Source organism: Chlorocebus sabaeus, chromosome 11 (genome assembly GCF_047675955.1).
Source record: "Chlorocebus sabaeus isolate Y175 chromosome 11, mChlSab1.0.hap1, whole genome shotgun sequence".
Taxonomy (NCBI): Eukaryota; Metazoa; Chordata; class Mammalia; order Primates; family Cercopithecidae; genus Chlorocebus; species Chlorocebus sabaeus.
In genome coordinates, this window is record NC_132914.1 from 98,066,820 (window position 1) to 98,092,090 (window position 25,271).

The window sequence follows — 25,271 nt, forward strand, 5'->3', positions numbered from 1 at the left end:
TGTTTTAATAATTGCCCTTGCACTTTTACTTCAATCTTACTTAACAAATTCTATACTTATTCATTATATTTTGTTTAACTAACTCCAAATTTAATATGTTAACCTCTCCTCTGAACAATACTTTGACTTTGAGCACCCATCTCCTGGCTTGTAGATTATTACTGTTTAGTATTTAACTTTTGTTCTTTTTAAAACTTTCCTACATTAGACATTAAAATTATTATTTTATATTGACAGTAGAGTTACCCACATATTTACAAGAATTCCATATTCTGTGGAAAGACATATATAGGCACTGTGCTTTCTTTTTCGTGGTGGTTAGGATGAAAGGTAAGATAGTTTGAGTGTTGAGATGGGCCTTATTTTCTTTTGTTATAAGATTATATTGTTTATGAGTATGCCCCCAAATAATTTGAGATAAATAAAATGTGTGTTAGTTTTGTCCACACTTTTTTGTTGAGCAGCCCTCTGAAAACAGAGTAGATCCTGTTCTGTATGAGCCTGTGCTTAGTAAATCAGATAACTGACTGTCAAAGATGTAACACTAGATACAGGAGGAACCTGCCTAAACCAACTTGTGATATTAATCTGTCCTCCTTCTGTCTTTGCCTCTGCTCTCAATTACTTTTCTGGTGTAAGACAAACCTGGATTCTGATTCCAGCTTTGTAAGTTCCTGTGAGTGTGACTCTGGGCAAGTTCTTTAATTTTTTGAGCCCCTAATTCCTCATCTGCATAATAGAGTTACCTTACTTCAAAGGAGTTGTTTTGAAGCTTAAATAATAGGTATAAATGAAATAATTAATGTTCAGCATAGTGCCTGACAAAGAATGGGTGCTCAGTAACCGATGGTGTCTAATTCCATGACCTTTTCTTTTTCCTAGATAATTTTACAGAATTTATATTCTAGGTTTGCCCTGCCATAATCTCTGCACCTCTTTATTTCTTTTAAAAAGTTATAGTGAACTATAATATACATGTAGACAAGTGAGGAAGAAAAATGTATAATGTAATATATAATTATAAAATGAATACCATGTAGCCACCACCTTGGTTAAGAAACAGAACACTTCCAGCATCACTGAACCCACCCCCGCCGTATACTCTTTCATAACACAAACTCACTTCTTCCGCATCAGTGGAACCACCATGCTGACCTTTGTGCTAATTATTTTGTTGCTTTTCTTTACAGTTTTACCATCCATTATGCATTAATAAACAATATAATTTAGTTATGTTTGTTGTTGAAGCTTTTATAAGTAGAATCACAGATATTTTCGGTTTGCTTCTTTCATTCCATATTTTGCTTGTGAGATTCATAATATTTTTGTGGCTTCTCTTTATTAATTTTCTTTGCTATATGGGATTCCATCTTATGGATATCTTGTTTCTTATAAGTATGAAATAAAAATATAGCTGGAGGTTACAGTGAACTGAAATCCCGCAATTGCACTCCAGCCTGGGCAGCAAGAGCGAGGGCAAAACTCTGTCTCAAAAAAACCAAAAAGCTAACACTAATTGAATAGGTTCTATGTGGTAGGTCCTGTTATATAAAGACTTTCTCATGTATTACATAATCAAATGCTTATATAATATTATAATATAAGTGCCTTTATCATTCCTATTTTACATATGAGGAAACAGAGCCACATAGAGAAGAAATAATGGGTCCAGGGGTTGGAACAGACTGTTTAATCTGGATACTGACTCTAGAACCCACAATTTTCATTAATCTAATTCATAGTCTCAAGTTTTCCCATGAGTTACATGATTTTATCATTTAACTCTAGGTGGTTCTTAAAGGATTAAATGGATATTCAGGCTCTTCTGTAAAATCTAGCCTTTTTGTTTTAATTCCAGTAGTAAGAACACTTTCCTTCATGTCATCACTTTGCACTTGCAATTACCACAGCTCTTCGTACTTTTGCTCTTGGAGTCTTTTCAAAATATTGCCACCAAAATTATTGCCCTGGTTTTACCATTCAGACTTGATTCAAATTGGCATAGTTTTACTGTTCATAGCCTCTTCCTAGGCATTCATTTCCTAATTCAAGCACTCTGCTTCTTTGTTGATTACTAATTTCTCATTAAGCTTTTCTTCTTCATTCGTTTTCTCTTCCCCATTCATAGTCATTTCTGTGCTTGTAAATCTCTCTCTCTGATTGTATACATTTTTTGATGCCATTGACCTGTCCTGTGAAAGTCTTCTTCCTTCCAAAATCTTGTAAGGATAAATCCCTAGAGAAGAGTTTAAAAAGAATGAGGAATGACAACTTTAGAGTACTTAGTTTGATATGTTTTAAGTCTGAATTTTATTGATTCAGCAGATTCCACAAATATATATAGAATTATTTGCTAACTATGCATTTTATGTAGCTGATTTATTTTTTTTAAACCATACTTCCTCCCCTGCCCCCCAAAAGTGAGATAAGTACTATTGTCACCATTTGCAGGTGGAGGAACCAGTATTTAAGGAAATTAAACAACTTGGCCATGTTCAAAGAGTTATGTGTAGCAAAGCTAGGCTTCCAACTTAGGTCTTCTGACTCTCAGCCCAGTGCTTTCTCCTTGATCGCAGCAACCTCTCTGAAATTAATAGGAAGGAGAATTAGTCATTTGTTTGTTCCTTCTTTAATTTCATTCTTTCCTTTTTTAAAACCAACGAACATTCATTGAGCATTTACCTTATGCCAGCCACAGCACTAAACTCTGGAAATTACAAATCAGATAACATTTGGGTCTTCCCTGGACCAGCTCATGGTTGAGGAGATGTGTAAACCAGTGCGATCTTGCATGCCCAGTGCTATTATTGGAGGTGTGGCTGGCTGTTCAGTAAGCATTCCAGAGGTTGGAGATGGTTTGGAGATGTTTCTTAGGGAAGGAGTTGGCCACATACACTTGCTAGAATTAGTTTTCCTGTATTAAAAATAGTTTTAAAACATATTTCCTAGCATTTACATTTCTGCTTGTGAATGTGCAGTGGCCTCTGAGAGCCACCACTGTTTCTCTGTCCTCTGGCTTGCCGCCTGCTTTTGTCAATACTTCCCAACTGCTTTCAAACCAAGGGCACCTATAGAAAACCGCTTAAAGATGACTCCTATTCCTGGCTTCTCTGTCCAAGTATCTGCTGTTCTTTCCTCCTAAGAACATTCACCTACAAAGCCATCTTCTCTGTCAATCCACATTGTGTTCCCATTAAAGTCTGAATTGATATGTTTCTAGGCAACTTTTCTCTTTGGATGCATTTGACTGAATCCTAATAACTATTTATTTCTCTCGGATCTATACTTTTCACCATTATAGATCAGAATTTTCTTATTGCCACATAATGTTCAAATGTTGCCTTTAGGCCAGTGTTGCAACTATTTAATATGACTCTTCTAACCTGTAGTGGCTTATATTAGACAACATGTATTTATTGTAATATTTTAAAATCACTTACACGCTATGTTAAGAGGTAATTTTTTTTAGAGCAGTTTTAGGTTCATAACAAAATTAAAAGGAAGTTACAGAAGAGTTCCCAAACACCTCCCGTTCCCACATATACTCCCCTGTTATCAATATCTCCCGCTGGAGTGATGCATTTGTTACAATCGATGAACCTGCATCAACACATCATAATCACCCAAAGTCCATAGTCTATATTAGGGCTCACTCTTGGTGGTTGTATGTCCTATTGGTTTGGGTAATTTAATAATGACTTGTATCCACCATTATAGTATCATATAGACTAATTTCATTGCCCTAATAATCCTATGTGCTCTTCCTGTTTATTCCTTCCCTCCGCTCTGACCCCTGGCAACCACTGATCTTTTTATTGTCTCCATTGTTTTGCCTTTTCCAGAATGTCACATAGTTGGAATCATAAAGAATTTGCCCTTTTCAGATTGGTTTCTTTAACTTAGTATTATGCATTTAAGGTTCCTCCATGTCTTTTCATGGCTTGATAGTTCATTTCATTTTAGTGCTAAATAATATTCCATTGTCTGGATATACTACAGTTTTATCTTCTATTCTTCTACGGAAAGTCATCTTGGTTGCTTCCAAATTATGGCAACTATGAATAAAGCTGCTAGGATATGCCACGGTTTTATTTTCCATTCCTCTACGGAAGGACATCTTGGTTACTTCCAGGTTACGGCAATTATGAATAAAGCTGCTATAAACATCTATATGTAGGTTTTTGGGTGGACATAAGTTTTCAGCTTCTTTGGGCAAATACCAAGGGGTGTGATTGCTGGATGGTATGGTAAGAGTATGTTTAGTTTTGTAAGAAATTGCCAAACTGTCTTCTAGAGTGACTGTACCATTTTATATTCTCACCAGCAATGAATAAGAGGTCCTGTTGCCAGCATTTGGTCTTGCCAGTGTTCCAGATTTTGGCCATTCTAATAAATGTGTAGTGGTATTTTATGTTTGTTTTAATTTGCATTTCTCTGGTGTCTGACGTGGAGCATCTTTTCATGTGTATATTTGCCATCTGTATATCATCTTTGGTGATGTGTCTGTAAAAGTGGCCCATTTTTTTTAAGTCAGCTTATTTGTTTTCTTATTGTTGAGTTTTAAGAGTTCTTTGTATATTTTGTCTAACAATCCTTTATCAGGTATGTGTTTTACAAATGTTTTCTCCCAGTCTGTGGCCTGTCTTCTCATTGCTTGTATTATCTTTCATAGAGTAGCAGTTTTTAATCCAGTGTATATCCATTATTTTTTCCATGGGTCTTGTCTTTGGCGTTATATCTAAAACATCACTGCTGTCTAGATTTTTTTGCTATGTTATCTTCTAGGAGTTTTTAAATTTTGTGTTCCTGCAATGTTTCATAAACAATTTCAAGTACTCCTGATCCAGATTTGAGCTCTCTTCTGCTATGTGCTGTCAGTGTGACCTTGGGCACGGCGCTCAGTCACCTGGATTCTCAGCCTTTCCATCAGAGATGTGAGGGTGGCGCCTACCTCGTGCATGAAATGTTGTGGGTGAAAATGCTGATACACAATGCACCTGTGAGGCTTTGATTTCTTTTTGCCCCCCTCTGCCTAGAATGTTTTCTGTTCACAGTAATGAGGAAATAGATGCCTGTGCTGCACTTTTAGCTTTTGAGGGCATTGCATCCACCCCTCTCTGTCTCCACTGCCACTCCTCCCATGGTTTGACCAACACTATTTCTCATCAGAATACTGCAGCAACCTCACAAATGTCTTTCTACTCTCATCTCACTGTCCTCCAGTCTGTCCTGGAAACTGCCACAAAGTAATCTTTCTAAAACAAAAATAGGATCTTGCTTTCTAGGCAGAAGCCAAACTCGTTAACTTGGTTTGCAAGACCCTTTGCAACCTGGCTGCTGCTCATGTCTCCTTTCCTTACTGCATTCAGCTGCTAACCCATGAAGCTGGCTGTGGCCTCTCAGCCTCCAGAGGATGGAGGACGGAGATGATAGCTCCCCTGCCTGCATCATTTCCCTCAATTCATCCGCTTCTTGCCCAATCAGATAGTACTCACCTTTTAGGTTTTCATTAGGATATTAAATTTCCTCCTGGAAACCTTAACTGATACTCTTTAGTCTATAGTCTGGATCAGGCACCCTCTCTCCTGTCTAAGCCCCTGCCCCCAAATGCCCAAGCACCCTTCACTCTCCCATCGTAATAATGGCGACATGAAACTGAAATTGCCTGTGTGTGGCTGTCTGGGTTGTTTATTGAAATGTTCAAAGTGCCCATCCCAGGGTCCGGCACCTGGCTCTCCCTAAGCATTGATACCAATAAATGAATATGGGACTACCGGTGTCATAGACATAGATAGCTGATTTATTTACCACCAGTCATATATTTACATTGTGGTCATGGTGTCTACTAGGTTATAATTAACCTTCTTGTCTTTTATTTTCTTAACAGACAAAGATGTGAGCAGTGGAAGTTATAACCTTTCCTCTGCAACAACGGGCAGCTACTACAGTTGTGTCAGCCAGATCACCATAGGTGAGCACTAGTGTCATTTTGATTTTTTTAAAGAGTATTATTGCCTGGAAAAGCTGGAGGTTGAGGGGGCGGCTGGGGAAGGAGAGAGAAGAAAATGTAAATGCATAGACATTTATTTTCAGAATCAGAGCAATTGCTTGTGGACTCACCTTTCTGGATCGCCCTCTTGTGGATTTTTACTGCTTTTGCATGGAATTAGATGGAGGAAATGTCCAGGGAGATAAGTCATCTCTTGTTCCTAGATCTTCATCATTTGATTTAACCCTTTCGTTTATGTAGCACCTGTACTATTATGCACTTGATAGTACAATCGAGTTGCTTTTTAAAGATTTATATTAATATATTTTTAAAAGAAATTAGTGCAAATTGAATATGCATGGTAAAGTCTGCTCTTTGCTGTTTGGAGAACATGCTAAGCAAGTGTTAGAGTGATGCTGAAAATCAAAGTGAGACTTTCTCCTTGTTAATAAGCTCACTCAACCTTAAACACCAGTTACTTTGGTCGCAAGTAGAAGAGTGAACTGCACCATTTTTCTTTTGGATGAATCCTTCTCCTTTCCATTTCCTTTCAAAACTTTCTTGATTCTAGAATGTTGGGCAGTGACTTAGAGATCAGAAAAGAAAAATGAAGATAATAGTTACAGCTTATGCTTATTTTGCACTTATTGCCTGCCAGCTGCTCGTGACTCCCTGCATACATTATTTTACTTAATCAGCAGTCTATGAGCAAGGTACTGTTATTTCTCCATTTTACAGATGAGGAAACTTGAGCTTTGCCACCCAGCTAGAAATTAATTACCCAAGATTTCATTCTAGGTCTGTTTGACACTAAAGCCCATACTCTTAAACACTATGCCATGGTTTCTTAAACTCCAGCAATGTGGATGCCTATACAAAGCACTAATGATGAACCTCTAAAATGGTTTTAAATTATTTTTATTATGAGGTTACTTAAGTATGTTCAAACATAGAACTATATATAGACACCTTGTATTCCAAATAGCCATTAAACTTGATTTTGCAAATCAGATTTAAAATTCTGTAACTCAAATAAAAATACAAATTTACCACACTAATTTAATATGATGTATGTTGTTATTTTGCTGAAGTGCAGTCACTGCTTGTAATGCAATGGGGTACTGGCTGCAGTGATGTTGGTTCTTTGAGTGTAGTACAGTTTTACTGCTAGGTACTTTGTGGTGACTCTGCATTGCTGCCGACTTTCTAAGTTCAACCCCCTGTGAAATATCTGTTAATGCTCACTGATGTGAGGTTATTGGATCTTTATTTGCCATGAATGTACCTTGGCATATCCATCTTTCCCCTTTTCTCATTCATTGTACCAGTTGGTGCCAAACCTGATGGAAACACAAAAGTAAACCCAGACATTAAAATTAACTGGCAGGACTTGGTCCAGAATATACTTGTATTAATTTTTAAATGATTAACTTTTAAATGAAAAACAAAGACAGTTTAAGAATTCTTGTGAAGAGCTCACAAACCCTGGTTGGAAAACACTGAGTAACCTAAAATGCCATTCCCAGAGACATTAGTGAGACATTAAGCATTAGTTAAGTAGTAGGAGGTCATTTAGGGTTCAAAGTAGGGGGATGACAAGACAAACGTATAGATGAGAGAAGATTATTCTGGTGGTACACAGGATGGAGTTCATGTGGGAGAATCTGGTATTGTAACAGAGTTAGTGGCTGTGACTGTGGTCTTGACATGAGACAGAAATCAACTAGGGAGGTGGGATGAAGAGGCGGGTCTTGGGGGAGAGGGATGGAATTGCTGGCAGAACTGGTCATTGGCTGGGTATGGGGATAGTAAGTGTTCCCTGAGATTTTACATCAGGGTGACACAGTCTGAGCTGTTCCCAGGAACGTGGAAGTCGGGAAGAAGATGTGATGCTTATAGGTTAGATGTGTTGATTTGATATGCCCGTGAGACTTCTTACCTCAGAATGCCTCATGGAAAATTAGAAATATGGAGAACATGTTCATGAGATGAAAATATTGGCACTATCTGCACAGAGAGTTCAGTTAAATCTTTGGAAGAAGATGAGATAATAAGAGTGAGAATTAGTACGTTGTGTGTGTGTGCAGGACCAAGGACCAATCTTTGGGGGAAGCGTGGTAAGGATAGAAATAATAACAGAGGTAGGAGAACCAGGCAAACACCTTTCTTGGAAAGCCCAGAGAATTTCTAGAAGGATAGACTGAAGAAGTTGAAAATTAAAGTCTGCCTAGGTGACATCCTGAGAGCCACATGAGTGGGTGGTGGGATGGGAGCCACGTTGCAGAGCTCTGAATACGGAGGGAAGGGCTGTGAGTAGAAACTTCTCTTTTAAGGTACTTTTTTCAATGAAAATGGAGGGGTAGATAGTGTGAGGATGATACAGTAGCTAACAGATACTTTTGGGGAGCTTTTTGCCAAGCACTGTGTTTTAACTACTTTTTCTGTATTTACTCATTTAATCCTCAGAAAGATCCTGAGGTTAAACAGTGTTATTTTCCCCCATTTTATAAATGAGGAGATGGAGTTCCTGAGAGGGTAAAGAGTTGCCTAAGGACACATGAGAGTAAGAGCTGCGATTTGAGCCCAGGTCATCAGGCTCCTATTGGATGACACTCTTGTTACCTGACATCTTGCAGACTTGGGCCAAGTGTGGCCTTCCCTGATCCAGTCAGGTTTAGCTACCATGTCAGGGTGTTGGGTTGAAATTTTCCCCCCAAAAGGTACTTTGAAATTCGAATCCCCAGTACCTGTGATTGTGACCGTATTTGGAAATAGGGTATTTGCAGGTGTAATTAAGTTAAGATGAGGTCATCTGGACTAGGGTTGGCCCTACTCCAATGTGACTAGTGTCCTTATAAGAAGGGAAGAGACACAGAGACCATACAAGGAGAGCTCTGTGATAGTAGAGGCAGAGGTATGAATGATACATCTCCAAGCCAAGGAATACCCTGGGATTTCTGGCAACATCAGAAGCCTGGAGAGAGACCTGGAACAGATTCTTCTCTAGAGCCTTCAGAGATAGCACAGCCCTGCTGACACCTTATTTTGGACTCGTAGCCCCCAGAACTGTGAGAAAATAAATTTATGTTGTTTTAAGCCACCGAGTTTGTGGTACTTTGTCACAGCAGCCCTAGAAAACTAACCTCTGAAGGGGAGGTAGGTATGACAGATGCTTAATCTTCCCAGAAGGTGCCAGCATAACCAGAAGGCTCTTGATTACTGCTTCAGTTCCCTGGCTCAAATGGGCTGAAATGATAGGAAATTTATTATTTCACATAACAGGGACACCAGAGGCAGGCCTGTCTTTAGGATAGGTTGATTAAGCTGCTCAGTGACATTGTAAAAGGCCTTCTCCCCTATGCCTTCCTCTCTCAATTTATCTTCATGGTGGCAACCACATGGCTGTAGGGTTTCAGGAACTGCATTCAGACATGACAATGATCAGAGGGAAAGAAGCTTTGGTGCCCTCCTCAGGCCTTCGCTTGAGGAGCTGAGAAACTTTCCCCTGTAGCTCCTTGGTAGACTCCTCCTATCTCACTGGGCAGGGCTTATCCCACGACCATCCTTGAGCCAATCATTGACAAGGGAGATGGCATTGTTTTTAGCCCTATCAGGCTCACCTGAGGCTTTGGACAGGGATGAGGATGGGAAGGAGCCTTGTGTCCTGGGTCACAAGGCTGTGTGGGGTGGGACAGATTCCCAAATGAAGTCGTGGCTGTGTTGGGAGGCAGGAGGGGAATGATTCTGCACAGGCAACGGGCTATATCCACTGCTCACAGTCTGTCCAGTGCGAAGCACTTTTGCAATATTTATAGTAAGAACAAAAATAATTTACAACTTTAGACTCAAAGTACTAGAGGGAGGACAGATGTATGGATCATCCAAGAGTTCTTTTCTAAAATCTCCTTTGTTTTCTTTCATTTCTTGTACTTCATTCCTTCTCTTACAAAACAGTCATCTCACACAGAAGTGTCACATTTGTGAGGGTGTTCCATTTAGGAAAATAGCATATGTGTGGGTTTCCTAGTAACGTGGTTCCTAGACGAACCTATGTCTTGTCGAAAGCAGTGGGGTGAAAAAATCTAGAGAACAGAAGAAGGACTCCTAAAACTATTCTATTTATTCATGAGATACTTGATTAGCCCCTTATTTTCTAGGTAAATTCCCATTTTAGCCATCGTATGAGAGATTTAAGAACCACATAGTTAACATTATTTTTTCTCAGGGCAGCTTACAATTTGGGGTGTTCTTTCCATCTCTTTCTTCACAGTCTTGGGTCCAGTGGGAATTGAGACCCCTGTTCCTGCTTCCCTCCCCAAGAGGGGACATGATGGTGGGTGAGGGAGGATGGGCAGGCTATCAGCGCTGCCAACGTGACATTCCTATTCTTTGCCCCTTGGGTATCAGCTGTTCCCTGGATGGTTGTCTCTTCAAAATACTGTGGTTTCATTGTTGCTTTTAAATTGAGACTCATCTATTTATATTTCATCATAATTATGCAGATCTTGTCATAGCTCATTTATATCAATAATGTGGATTAAAATATTTGCTAATGAATTCCATTTTCAGAGTAAATGATGTAGAAATTTCCTAAATAAAAAAAGACTTGTTAGCTGTGTGAACTATATTTTTTCAAAATTAAATATATGCTATAAATTAGCTATAATTTTATAAAAGAAATGCTAAAATCTGAAATCTTAGAGAGTCCAAAGTTCCTTAGAGACTTTTTATTTTTTTTGAAAAAGAACATATATTTATTTATTAAGTGTTTATGATGAATCAGATATATATTGATATATTTAACCGCATATATTTAAGGTGCACAACATAATGTCTTGGTATACATAGTGAAATGATTACTGTAGTCAAGCAACTTGACATGACCATCATCTCACAGTTACCATTTTTAACGTGTGTGTGGTAAGAGCACCTAAAATCTACTGTTAGCAAATTTCCAGTTCACACAATATGAAGTTATTAACTCTGGTTCTCATGCTGTATATGAAATCTCTAGACTTATTCACGTTACATAACTTAATTACAACTTGGTACTTTTTTACCTCTGTCTTCTGATCCTCCCTGCTCCTGGTAATCACCAGTCTACTCTTTGTTTTTATATATATATAAATCTTGATATATATATGTATATATGTAATTTATAAAGTTTATATATAAAAATCTTTATAATTTACATTATAATTTAATTTAAATTAATCTTTACAATTTATATATTTTTTTAATTCCATAATTTATATAAATTTATATATATATAAATTTTTATATATACATATATATAAAGATTTTGTGTATAAGTGAGATCATACAGTCATTTTCTGTTATTTCACTTAGTATAATATTCCCTAGGTTCATCCAAATTCATGCTACCTTCCCCATATCCCAGACTCTATACCTAGAAAGGCTCTTTCCCCCGAACTCCAGAGGAGCACTTTCTGATCTACTTTAAAATGGCTTCTTTCATCTTGCTTTGTACTGTAGTTAGTTGTAGTTTATGGGAAAGAACATAGATTTTGGAGTCAAATCTGTGCTTAAGTTCTGCCTCTGGAACTTTATGTGGGCCAGGTTGAGATCCAGTTTTCTCATCTGTAAGACTGAAATTGTAATAGTCCCCTCGTACAATTGCTGTGAGGATTCTAGATCAGTTCTGCAAAGTTTCTAGCTTATAGTAGGCCTTAAATAATTTTTTTATTATGAACACAGGTCTTATCTCCTTTCTTGATTGGACTCTGAGCTCCTTGAAGGCAGAGTGGGCACTTAGCATGTACTTAATAAACATAAGTTGATTAAGTGAACAAGATCCATCAAGAGGGATGATGCCTGCCTGTTTATTGTGAACATACATTCTTAGCCCAAGTGGCATTTGGTTTGACTAACAGCTAAGATTTTGGGGAAGTATGAAAATAATGAAAATAAGCACACTATATGGCTTTGATTGCTGCCACTCACCTAATATGTTTATCTCACCAGGTTATGACGTTGCTGGGCCTGTGGCAATTGGGCTCACGCACTGGAAAAATCCATACGTACAAGGCAGACCCACCCTCCCATCAGATCTGCCTCTCTTCGTCTCCAGAGATGCAGGCATCCCTGTGTACCACCGATCTTTCACCCGCAAGACTGACCAGGCCACACCTTTGTCCTGTCCAGCCTCACTGTCTATCACTCCAGTGCCTTCTTACAGCAGTAGTAGCCAGGAAACCCTGAGTCAAGACACGACAGGTAAGTGTTGACTTCCTGTTGGAGATTCAGGGCTGGGTGTATATAAGATTCCTTCACACATTTGCCTGCTGAATAAATTGCATCTGTATTTCTGCTTGTGTGATGTGATGGACCCCGACAATACCTCTATGTTCATACTGGCTTTTCTTTTCAATGAGATGGGGTCTCACTATGTTGTCCAGGCTGATCTCGAACTCCTAGCCTCGAGCAATCCCTCCCACCTCAGCCTCCTGAATAGCTGGGACTACAGGCATGCACACCACCATGCCCAGCTCTCACTGGCCTTTAATAGCTTTGCTATACCAGAAGGAAGGTTGAATGTGTATAGAAATATTTGACCTAAGTGCTAGTTCTGTTTGGTAAAATATTATCTAGAAATCAACTCTGAATCAAAATTCCAAGATCTGTCATATGGCTTTAAGTTATTTAATGCTGTATTTAGTGACAAGATACCTATCTTGGACTAAATTCATGTATTCAAAAAAGTCATCATCAGAAAGTCATCTTTGAATACTGTAGTTAATACCAATTCATGTTGCTCCACCAAATTGACCTATCTCAAGGGTCTGCAAACTACTGCCAAATCTGGCTGGCTACCTGTTTTTGTACAGCCCAAGAACTAAGAATAGCTTTTACGTTTTTAAATGGTTGGAAAAAAAAGTTTTTAAATAATATTTTGATACACATGAAAGTTATATAAAATTCACACTTCAGTATTTATATATAAGGTTTTCCTGGGACACAGCCACACTGATTGATTTCTGTATTGTCTATGGCTGTTTTCAAATGACAGTGGCAGAGTTGAGTAATTGTGACAGAGACTGTACGTCTCGCAAACCCTGAAATATTTATTATCTGGTCCTTTATAGAAAATGTTTGTTGACTGCTGATCTATGTGATCCTTGGAAGTCATGAGTTAAACAGTCAGGGCGAGAAGAATGCTTACAACATCCTGCCTTGAAATTTATCACTTACATCACCCTGGAAATAGCTGCAGAAATGGCCATGCAAGGATGGCCAATTAATTGTTTTTATTTCTAAAATCTGAGTTGGAGGTTTAAATTATGCAAAATCTATCCTGCCATGTTTTCCTTCTATAGATACAGCACTTAGAGATAATGGTTTAGTCAGCCAAATCCAATGTGTAATTCTGGTTCTGGAAATAAATCTTTGAATGTTGGGATACCGCGACACTCAACATTTCATAGATGCTGCCACCTAGAGGTAAGATGCTGAAGTTGCAGAAGTTCCAGATTACCAAAACTAATCTTCAAAGCAGTAGATTGCAGACATCACTAAATGTTGAGAATCAGCATTGCACTTGTTAAAGATGAAGATTCCTGGGTCTTACCCCAGGGGATGCTGTGTCCATGGCACAGGGTGAGCTTCAGCAATCTGCATTTGGCAGGCTTTCCTTCCTGGGATTTTGTTTCCTGCGGTTCCCATACATAGCTTTAGGACCCCCTCCAAAGGCTCTTTAGTCAAATGACTGAATTGAAATAGCAGGGATTGGTATTGAAGAGCACTGGGGAACATTTGCATACCACCAGTTCTGCACATGGCAAAATAACCATCTTTCTGACTGTCCTTGTTGAAGGTCAGTTTGACAGCGGAAAAAATCACTATCTGGGACTTGAAAATGTTTCTGTACAGTAAGTTTAAAATCTTCTGGGTTTTGCTTTTATTGTGAAGGAAAGCTGACTCTGCTTGCTTTAGTTTAATAAAATCAGAAGTTAATATATAAAGTACCTCCTTTGCCCAGGGTAGCTGAAAGGTTATGGCATTTTGTGGCAAAAAGGGGTGTGAAATGGCAGCTGCCAGATTAACATTTTATCATGGTTCCCTTAGTTGACTTTTTTCCTCCTCTATAGAGCACTATACTCAGAGTTGATCTGATTTTTGGAAGAGGTTTTTATGTTTAACTTGCGGGTTTTCACAAACAAAAGCCTATAATTCTCTTCATTCCTGGGAACTTTCCATTAGCAATAAAATATGATTTTTTCCAGGCAACTGCTTATTATTATTCTTACTATTTGTAGCCTAACAAAGTAAGCCTGGATATTCAAATATATACTACACAAGCATGCGATAATCATTTTATCATAGAAAGTTATAGATGCTGGTATAGCTTCTGTAAGTCTCAACAATTATGTATAGGCCAATTATTACATTTATTTGATTTCTTTCAACAATTTGTTGATTTTAATACGTATTTTTGTGTGAAAACTTCTAGTTTTCTTTTTGTGTTTTAAAGAATAAAGTTTAATTTTATTTTGTTTTAAAAATACAGTTAATTTTATTACCCATTTATACTTAATTTTTTGCTTCTGTGGCTAGTTAGAAGAAAACTCTGAGGTGAGATAAGTCAGTTCAACTATACTAGGATACCCTACAAATTCCAGACTTTGCCAGACATCCCTTCATAATTCTCAGCTATCTCTCTTCTCTATAAACTTTGGGATTGATATAGAGGAGCTGACGAGTTTTAGGCACAATATAACTGTACAATTATTTATGGATTGTGAGAATTTTCTTGTTTATGAATTTCCCAAATACATTTTAAAATCATTTTTCTATTTTATAAATCCCACCATTCTGTAATCCTAGAAAGAATGATTAGTAGCAGAATACTAACTAAATGACTAGAGCTTCTTGAGCTCTCATTTTATTTATCTGTGTTAACTGTTGTCACCATCCTATTCCATCATCCTCTCCCTTCATTGTGTGACTAACTTCTATAGTAGATTCTCTTCTGTTAGACTTTACTTAACCCTACTTGTCACCTTGTGCAGTGAACAACTTGTGAAACTGCATAGTGGTCCTGAATGTAGTTCTTCCTTATGACAGAAAAACTGTCTCCCGTGTCTGGCTTGCTCCATCCATCCATCCATCCATCCATCCATCCATCCATCCATCCATCCAATATATAGTAAGTTACCACTCCATGTTATGTATTGTGATAAGTCCTTGGGAGAGAAAGTTAAGTAAGGCATCACGCCTGTCTCAGGAGCTGAGAGTCTAGTGGAGGAGGCAGACAAGTAAGCCAGGCATTCTAATTCAGTGTGGTGTTAAGATAGATGATTTCACAAGATGTGATTACACATACATTTTTGTTTTAAATTATTTAATTAATATGTTATTAAAACGCTAATAATATTAAAATATTTTAAATATTTAACTAAAATATTAGTAAAAATACATTGAATGCAGAATATATTATTAAATTATTTCTTCAATTAAAAGAAGATACATTTGAGAGAACCATAGGAGGAAAGCTTGGAAATGATCTTTATCTCAGATACTTTTAGTAGGTTTGACATACAATTTTTTAAGAAGTAAATGATGATAGTATTTAATTGATATTAAATTTGTTACAAATAATTTATAAGTTTTGGTTTAAGAGAAAAATAATTAGAAACTTTACACTTCAAAAAGTTGCTACTAGATACTGGACTTTGGGATATACTATAAGAATTCTGGTTAAATCAAGAAATATTTTGAGGACAAAAATAAGGCATGAAAGGTATTTTAAAAATTAAAATGGAAATAACTCCTTCATGCTTAGTGTCACATAAAAAGAGTAAAACTATGTTTTCACTTTATTTCCTTCCAATTTTTATTTTAGGTTTGGGGGTATACGTGCAGGTTTGCTACATGGCCAAATTGCATTTCATTTGGGTTTGTTATATAAATTATTTAATCACCTAGGTAGTGAGCATAGTACCTCATAGGTGGTTTTTCAATCCTCACCCTCCTCCCAACCTCCACTCTCAAGTAGGCCTTGGTGTCTATTGTTCCCTTCTGTGTGTTCATGTTAACATGCAATTTTTGATAACCAAGATGTGTAACTTCCATTACCGCTACCACCTCCACCTTCCAACTTCTCTTTCTAGTCATTCCTGTATCCCCAGCTGATCCTCAATCACTCTCTTCCTTTCTATCTAATCCCCGGCTGCATACTGATGCCCCCAAAGTCATATTTTCATGTCTGATTTCTCTGACAAGTTTTACCTGTGTATGTATACATATACTGCCTGCTGGAACTTTCAACCTGGATATATCCCAGACTATCAAAACTTATATACCCCAAATGGAACTTCCTTCTGGTAGCCCTCAAAGTTGAATTTATTATTCTATTTAATGCTGGCATAGTCTCATTGTGTTAGTTTGGACTGCCATAACAAATATACAATTGGGTGGCTTAAACAACAAATGTTTATTTCTCATGGAAAAGAAAAAAAAGAGGCTAGGAAGTCCAAGATTAGGTTACTGACAGATTTGGCGTCTGGTGAGGGCTGTCTTCCTGGTTTCTAGCTGGCTGGTCTTCTCACTATACCCTCACAGGTTAGAATGAGAGTGAGCTGGCCCTCTGGCTTCTTCTTATAAGGACACTAAGCCCATTCATGAGGGCTCCACCCTCATAACCTAATCACCTCCCAAAGTCCCTACCTTCAAATTCCATCATGCTGGAATTAGAATTCCAACATATGAATATTGGAGAGACACAAACATTCAGTTAATTGCATCATCCACAGTACTAATCCAGTTTTTTGGATTAACCCCTTCATGCTTAACCTTCTGCTGGCCATCAGCCTCCACAGCCAGCTGGCTAACATATTCATTACGTCTATTTTAGAAATATTGGTACTTCAGAGCTTCCTCTCCATCCCTGCTGACGTTTCAGCTCAAACTCTCACCATCTCTGCCTAGACTAGTGCTGCCAGCAGTCTTGTTACAAGTCTCCCTACGTCTGAATTCTTCCATGACCATAGTTTAGCTTTCCCAATTCATCTCTGTCCCTTCTTCTTCCCTCACTCCCTCGCACTTTCTCTCTCTCCCCTCCTGTCTCTCTCCTTCTCTCTTTTCCTCTTTCTCTCTCCCTCCCTCTCCCACCTTTTCTTCCTCCTTTTCCACCTCCTCCTGCCCTCCACTTGAAAATCTCTGTTGCTTCTCCATTGACAATAGAATAAAGTCTAAACACTTCGTACATGGTACAGGTGCATGAGGGCCTTCCTAACTCACTTTAGCTGACTCTCCAGCATCTCTCACCACTCTGTACAGATGCATCGGCACAGTACTTACACTTGATTCTTTACTGTTTCCTAAAAACTCATGATTTTGCACATCTGTGTCATCTACTTTGATACCTTTCCTTACATTCTCCTCCTAGAACATTCTTATTCTTCAAACTCAGTTAAGAGTTTCCTCTGTGAATTCTTTCCCTTTTTGCCTCAGCGTATTTTGTTCTTTCTGTTTCCATTGGCAATTCTTATGCACATATTGAATTTTGCTCTTACTGTACTTCAATACAGTTTTTTCATATGGCTACCACAATAGATGTAAATAAAGTTCTTGAGTTAGGAATTAATAGTTTGATCATGTACTTGTTTGCTCAGTGCAGAGCTTGGCATGTAGGAAGTATGTTTTCTATGACCGTTGAAACTGCATATTAGACACAGTTGAAGAGAGAATTAGGCCTGGAAGATAGATCTGAAGAAATTACCCCATTATCAGTACAAAGATATACGAGATACAAAAACAAGAAGGAAGAGGTTGAAATGTAGAAAGCAGAATGAAAAAGCTCAACATCCATTTAATAGAAATTCTGTTCTGCATTAAAAGAATAGAACATATATATATGAGGAATGTTTAAAAAGGCAATGGCTGGAAGTTTCCCCATAATTGATGAGGAGACACAAATTCTTTGATGTAAGAAGCGTGATGAGTGCCAAATAGAATAAATAAAAATATATCCATATGTAAATATATGGTGAGTCAGCAAAAATCAGAAACATCTTATAAATAACTTGAGAGAAAAGACAGATTACCTGCAAGTGAGAAACAAATTGATTACCTGCAAAGTGAGAAACAAGTAGTAATGACAGGCTGGAAAACAGCAGCTTGATATCTTCAAAGTGCTGAAGGAAATGAAGGAAATGAATTCAGAATTCCAGATGGAGCTAAGTGATCACTGGAGAGGGAGGTCAGCATAAGAAAATTTTTGGAAAAAGACTGGGAAAATGTATTCTATGTAGACCACCTGAAAGAATGACTAAACAACCTAGTTTAGAAAAGAAGGGTCTTGGCTGGGCATGGTGGTTCACGCCTATAATCTCAGCATTTTGGGAGGCTGAGGCAGGCAGATCATCTGAGGTCAGGAGTTCAAGACCAGCCTGGCCAACATGGCAAAACCCCATCTCTACTAAAATACAAAAATTAGCCGGATGTGATGTTGTGCACCTGTAATCCTAGCTCTTTGGGAAGCTAAGCTATGAGATTGCTTGAACCTGGTAGGCGGAGGCTGCGGTGAGCTGAGATGGTGCCACTGCACCCCAGCCTGAGCAACAGAGCGAGACTCTGTCTCAAAAAAAAAAAAAAAGATCTTGAATCTAGAAGAAACGATGAAATAATAAGAAAAATATGTATATAAAAATTCAAAAGATCCCGCTTAGAAGAATGATTTTTCAAGCAGGGATGATGTTGTTTCACAGGGGACATTTGGCAATGTCTGGGGATATTTTTGGTTGACACAACTGGGCAGGAAGTATCACAGGCATCTAGTGGGTGGACACCAGGGATACTGCTAAACATCCTACATGCAGAAGACGTGGTCCCTAACTCATTGTCCCATGTTCATTGTCAATTCTTAACTCTCCTTCCTCCCTGGGAGTTTCTTGTCCTGTGTGTAGTACCTTGCCCTTGCAATAGGTCCCCTCCTTTAGGGCATTCCCAGGGTTCTTGTTTCTCTCTTAGGGCTGTCCTTGGTGAAGTATGATTAGCACCTTTGATTTCCCCTTTCTCAGGTTTCTGTGTTCTTTAGCTGTCTGTAAATTGTATCTCATGCTGCACTTAGGCCTTTCTTTTTAACTAATACCAGTTTCTTAACCCTGGTACGGTGGACATTTTGGGCTGAATAATTCTTAGCTGTGGGGTTTGTCCTGTGCATTGTAGGATGTTTAGCAGCATCCCTGGCCTGCACCCAACAGATGTCAGTTGTGACGGCCAAAAAAAGTTTTCAGACATTGCCATATGTATGCTTGCAGGCGAAATCACCCCTAGTTGAGAACCACTGACTTACACCAAAGTCTGATCCTGTTCTCTGAAGCTCTGCTTAGTGGCAGTAGTCTGGTACCTTAAGTATTGATAATGGGTTCATGGGTTTTAATGCATTTGATTCTATTTTAGCAAGGGCCTTTTGCAAACCATACCCTAATCAAAAACATGGGGGGAATTTTTTTCCAAAGAGGAAGATTTTTTTCCCCTTGAGACTATCGGTAACACCTGTGTCCTCTGTATGTGTTCAAGACCATTGGTAATCTCCCTGCATTTCCATAGGCAGGAATCATTGAGAACTCTTCCCTTTGCCTTGTGCCCTCCTTCCCTGGCTTCACCATCTTCCCTTTAGTGGTCTTCTGGTGGGATTGTGTTTTAAAAAAAGAATGCTAGGCTAGGCACAGTGGCTCATGCCTGAAATCCCAGCACTTTGGGAGGCTGAGGTGGGTGGATCACAAGGTCAGGAGTTTGAGACAAGCCTGGCCAAGATGGTGAAACCCTGTCTCTACTAAAAATACAAACATTAGCTGGGTATGGTGGCATGCTCCTGTAGTCCCAGCTACCCGGGAGGCTGAGGCAGGAGAATCGCTTGAACCCAGGAGGCAAAGCTTGCAGTGAGTCAAGATTGTACCACTGCATTCCAGCCTGGGCAAAAAAAGCATAACTCTGTCTTAAAAACAAACAAACAAACAAACAAACAAACAAAACACTAATGAATTCCAAACATTCCTTATGGACTTTACACACATGTTCCTCATTTGTGAAAAGGAGAGGAGTTGAGAAATGACTATCTTCTGTTCCAGATCACTTCCCAGGAGCCTAGCTTTTGCCTGTGCACCTAAAGTCTGAGCAGAGCATCGTGTCTTGTCTTGAGGGGAAGGGTGTTCACTCACCTTTTCTGGTGACCTTACCGAGCTTACTGGTACTCCATATATGCAAGCTCTGAAAACTTAGGTACCCAATGTTATGTTGCTGTGAATTTGCCTGGGGTATAGAGTACCTTAGAAGAGGTGCCCATTTGATAGCATGAATTCAATGTCTTTCAACAAATTGTGACCAGATATTTTCAGAACTGATTCCAACGGAAACAGAGGTTTGATTTCAGAGATAGAGTGCTGCAAAGAGTGACCCTGCAACCTGAGCGACTGATGTGACCACGAGATGCAGAGTAATTGGACCTCACCAGGAGACTCGTGTGTTCCCTTATAGAGAAGCCCAGAGACACTCCTTGACCTGTCCCTGCTTGCACACCATGTGCCCAGCCAGCCTGAGCCTTTCTGCTAGAGTGTTAGTTCAGCTAAATCCGTGTCACAGAGTAATGGAAGACCAGGTACCCTCTACAAAAACCAGAGAAATATAAATTAGAAAGTCTCTAAACCATTATATTTAAAGTGGGTTTCTTCTAGAGAACACAGAGTTGGGTCTAGTGTTTGTATCCATTCTGACAATTTCTTTTAATTGATGTCGTTAGACCATTCACAAGTAAAGTGATGACTGGCATAGTTGAATTAGTATCTACCATGTTTGTAACCATTTTCTGTTATTGCATTTGTTCGTTTCTCTTTTTCCTACTTTTTCTCTTGCCTTTTCTGATTTTAATTGAGCATTGTATATGATTTTTTAAAAATGGAATGTCATCTTCCTACTGCCCTCTCTGCCTTTAAAAATTTCCCTTTTGTCAAAGTAGCCCTGAAGGGGTATTTAGATTTTAATCATATGTTATGGAATAAATTTCCTGGTTTGGTTTACATGGAGTGTGAATACGAGGGTTAACTTAAGATATTGTAACAAGTAGGGCATTTTTATGCGTTTTGAAAGGTGATTTGTGGTTTCCTAAGATGCTGGCTGGGTAGAAGATGTCACAGTGGAAGGGAAGGCGAATTTCAGCTGAGGCTATTCAGGTGAGGGACCAGCGTTCCAAGCAGCAGGACAGCGTGCAAAGGCTGATTCCAGAAGACCTGGGGGTAAATGTCTCCTTCACATTGAGGTTGAGTGCTGAATGTGTCACCAATAGAGGTATTGCCGCACAGGGTGGCTGGGTTCTCTGGGGCTGTTACTCTGGTCTTCCATGGTACATTCCATGTGTTAATGGACATTTATGAGCAAGCCCAGAATTTTAACCTCTATGTATACCACTTCTCAATGAAAAACTAAGTTGGGAACTGCCTGTACTTTAGAACTAAGAGAATCTTTGGAAACGTTTATTTTGACAAGAGCATTGGCTAAGAGAAATACATTGCTGAGCTTTCTTCAAATTTCCTGTTTTCCTAAGCTTGCCTATACTATTCTTTCCAGAATTCAAGAACGTTTCCTGTTGTTTAATTACTGATTCCAGCAGTCCTGTTAATTCTTTCTCCATGCGTGCTCGTTATTTAGTTTTACAAGATTGAAAACACCCATGAATCAGAGAATGATTGGTGACAAAGAAATGATGAAGACAAAGTCAATTTAATGATGTAGCTATTAAGTTACCTGGGGATTTCTAATATAAGAGACTGAAGAACTTGAATAAAAGCTGTGTTGAATCTGATTTGCAAATAATTATATATTTTAAAATCAGATGGCTTTAAGATGCTCCAATAAAGTCATCCATCTTCCAGTCATCTAAACTCTTGCCACTCAAAGTGTGGTCCACAAGAGCTAAGAGAGCCTGAGTTTGGATTTAACAATATTGTCCAAAAGGGATAATGCAAGGGACATTTTAGAGATAGCTTCAATAGCACTCCGTAATTAATGGGATGTGATATATGACTGAATGGATATCCCATATATTTTCAATAAGGTTAAAATGTGATACTGAAACTTCGTAGTTTAGGCCAGTGATTCTCAAACTTTAACGTTAATGTAAGCCCACTGGACTTCTTGTTAAACTGCAGATCCTCATCCAGTAGGTCTGGGCAAGGGGTGGTGAGATTCTGCATTTTTTTTTTCTTTTTTCTTTCTTTCTTTTTTTTGAGACAGTCTCACTCCATCACCCAGGCTGTAGTGCAGTGGCATGATCTCAGCTTGCTGCAACTTCTGCCTCCTGGATTCAAGCACTTCTTGTGCCTCAGCGTTCCAAGTAGCTGGAATAACAGGCATGTGCCACCGCACCTGGCTAATTTTTTTTTTTTTTTGTACTTTTAATAGAGACAGGGTTTCATCATGTTGTTCAGGCTAGTCTTGAACTCCTGACCTCAAGTTATTAGCCTGCCTCGGCCTCTCAAAGTGCTAGGATTACATGCATGAGCCACCGTGCGTGGCCTAGATTCTGCATTTCCAAGTGAAGCCCATGCTGTCAGTCATGGAGCTTGGAATTTAGTACAGGAATTTAGTACATGGAATTTAGTACAAGAATTTAGTACATGGAGCTTGGAATTTAGTACAGGACACAGGTAACAAAAAATATTATACCAAATAATATTATTATATAATAATATTATTTTTAATATTATTAAATTTATATATTTAAATTTAATTTATATTTTAAAATTTATATATTTAATTTATATATTTTATCATTTAATTTATATATTAAATTTATAAATTTATATATATTTATATAATATTATTATATATTATAATATTATTTATATATTATATTAAATTCATATATATTATTTATATATTATATGATAATATTATTTTTAATAATATTATTAAATAATATTATTAAAAAATATTATACCAAATTTATGGTCACTAATAGGCAGGTGCTTTGAAAGACAGGAATAATCCTCTTCTTAAAGATTCTTGGCAATTTTTTTTTTATGTTGAAAAGATATATATATATATTTAGAATTAGGCAGCTGGACTCAGTTTAGATGATCCCAATTTTGTTGGCAACATCCAAAGCGTCGTAATCAGGAGCCAGTCGAACATATGCCTTTTTCTCTCCATCAGGCCGAATCAGGGTGTTGACCTTAGCCACATCAATGTCATAGAGCTTCTTCATAGCCTGTTTAATCTGGTGCTTGTTGGCTTTAACATCCACAATGAACACAAGTGTGTCGTTGTCTTCTATCTTCTTCATGGCAGACTCAGTGGTCAGCGGAAACTTGATGATAGCATAATGGTCAAGCTTGTTTCTCCTGGGGGCGCTCTTCCGAGGATATTTGAGCTGCCTCTGGAGTCGCAGTGTCTTGGGCCGCCGGAAGGTGGGTGACGTGTGGATCTTCTTTTTTCTGTGGCTGTGGACACCTTTCAACACTGCCTTCTTGGCCTTTAAAGCCTTCGCTTTGGCTTCGGCTTTAGGAGGGGCAGGAGCTTCCTTCCTCGCTTTCGGCGCCATCTTGTGAAAAGGGCAATATTGTTTTTATATTGTTTTTATCAAAACACACCTCTGAGTTCCCAAAACAGCACTCCATAAAGAACATTTTCTTTACTACCAGTTGTAAGTGGGAAGTCTGCTTATGCTCTGTTACAGGAATATTATTTGTCTGTGATGTGTAAGTGTCTTAATGTTTCCATAGACATTATTTTGATATTAAAAACCAAATGAAAATCCCAACAACCATGGTACTGACTCAAGAGGGAGCTTAACTGTCTTAGTTCTGGTTCTTTGGGAAATAGATTTTGAACCAGAGATGTGCACACAAGAAGTTTCTTGGGGAGAGTCATTGGGATCAGTGTGTATGGTGTGGTGTGTGTGTGGTGGATGGAGGGAAGGAAGCATAACCAGGCAGAGGGAAGATATAAACTGTGGTGATGCACAAACACAGCCTCAGCCCTCACACAGGGACACCTGGAGCTGGAACAATCCTTCAACATTGTCCCACAACAAAGCTATTGTACCCTGCCATCATTGCCTGGATGCAAGCTGCCACAAGGAATGAATGTGACCCTGGGGAATTCTCTTTGCGGGCAGTTTCCTAAGAAAGATTCAGCTGAGAGCCATCAGCAGCTGGGGGAGTACCATGGGGCCCACAGCATCCATGACATCAGCTGAAGGAAGTGAAGTGGCTAGGAAGATGTACACGGGAAAGCAAGTCAGAGAGCATGATGGAATTCTCAGTTCGACCACAAGCATGGAAAATCTCCACCGACCTTTGCTGAGAGGGGGAGATGACTGGCAACCTGTATGGTGTCAAGGTGCTGAGCCGAAGTAGGCCAGGGTTTTGGAATGCTGGCTCATAACAGTTCATCTACCAGCTTTGTAGACACCAGTGGACTTGTGGACCATTCTGCTAGCTAAGGGCAAGTCTCATGGCTCTGAGGTCTAGGGAGAAAAAGGCCCAGAATCTGAGCAGGCTTTCCAACCCCCAGGAACTGCTGAGTACCTGGATTCTGGTTCAGTTTGTAGTTCTCTCCAGCAAAGAGGCACCAAACAGATTGGGTAACACCCTCTGGTCACTATTCCTTCTAGTTATGCGGGTACATGTTTTGGAAACTACAGTTTTTGTCTTTTTCAGGAAAATAAGGATATAACTACTTTGTGGTTGTAATTGGAGAATGGAAGAGTTGGCCCACTTTCCTTGTCCCAGGTCGTGTAACTCATATTCATTTATTCAGCAGCTATTTATTGAGTGCCTACTTTGTGCCCAGTACTATGTTCGGTGCTGGGTGTCCTGGAGTGACCCAAGCCAACAAGGCTCCTTTATTATGGAATGACAGTGGGATAGGCTAGTAGAAGAGAGAGAGGTGAAATAATCATCCAAATAAGGAAATTTCATTAGCTCAGTGAAGGCAAAGGACACTATTAGGGGGTGTATAAAGAGGGCATTTAATATGGATTTTGAAGATGGGGAAAGACTGAGGATGTGGTAGTAATTTGAGAGAGATCTCAAGAATGTGTTGGAGCTGGCGAAGATATAGTTGGAATGTGGAATAGGAGACAAAGACCTGGCTTGTCTTCTCAGCTTTGTGACTTATCGTGTTCCTTTCACACTAAAGACTTAACTTCTTTGAGCCTCAGTTTCTTCATCTGTAAAATGGTGCAGTTATAAGACTCAAATGAGATAAAATAGGCAAAAGTGTTTTTCAAATCCTAAAATGTTAGTGAAAGCAACTTTTC

At 38.7% G+C, this 25,271-nt stretch overlaps 1 protein-coding gene and 1 pseudogene across 5 annotated transcripts in view; one reads left to right on the plus strand and one right to left on the minus strand.

The window, feature by feature from the left end:
* The window catches only part of ANO4 (anoctamin 4), a 417,600-nt gene that overhangs the window by 12,416 nt on the left and 379,913 nt on the right, over positions 1-25,271 (plus strand). For all 5 annotated transcript variants that reach the window (XM_008004386.3, XM_008004385.3, XM_037996641.2 and 2 more), the window contains exons 2-3: positions 5,888-5,971; positions 11,975-12,226. In XM_008004386.3, coding sequence (XP_008002577.3) covers positions 5,888-5,971; positions 11,975-12,226 — 336 coding nt within the window. The remainder of the gene's footprint in view (positions 1-5,887; positions 5,972-11,974; positions 12,227-25,271) is intronic.
* Positions 23,025-23,564, minus strand: LOC119623839 (large ribosomal subunit protein uL23 pseudogene; annotated as a pseudogene).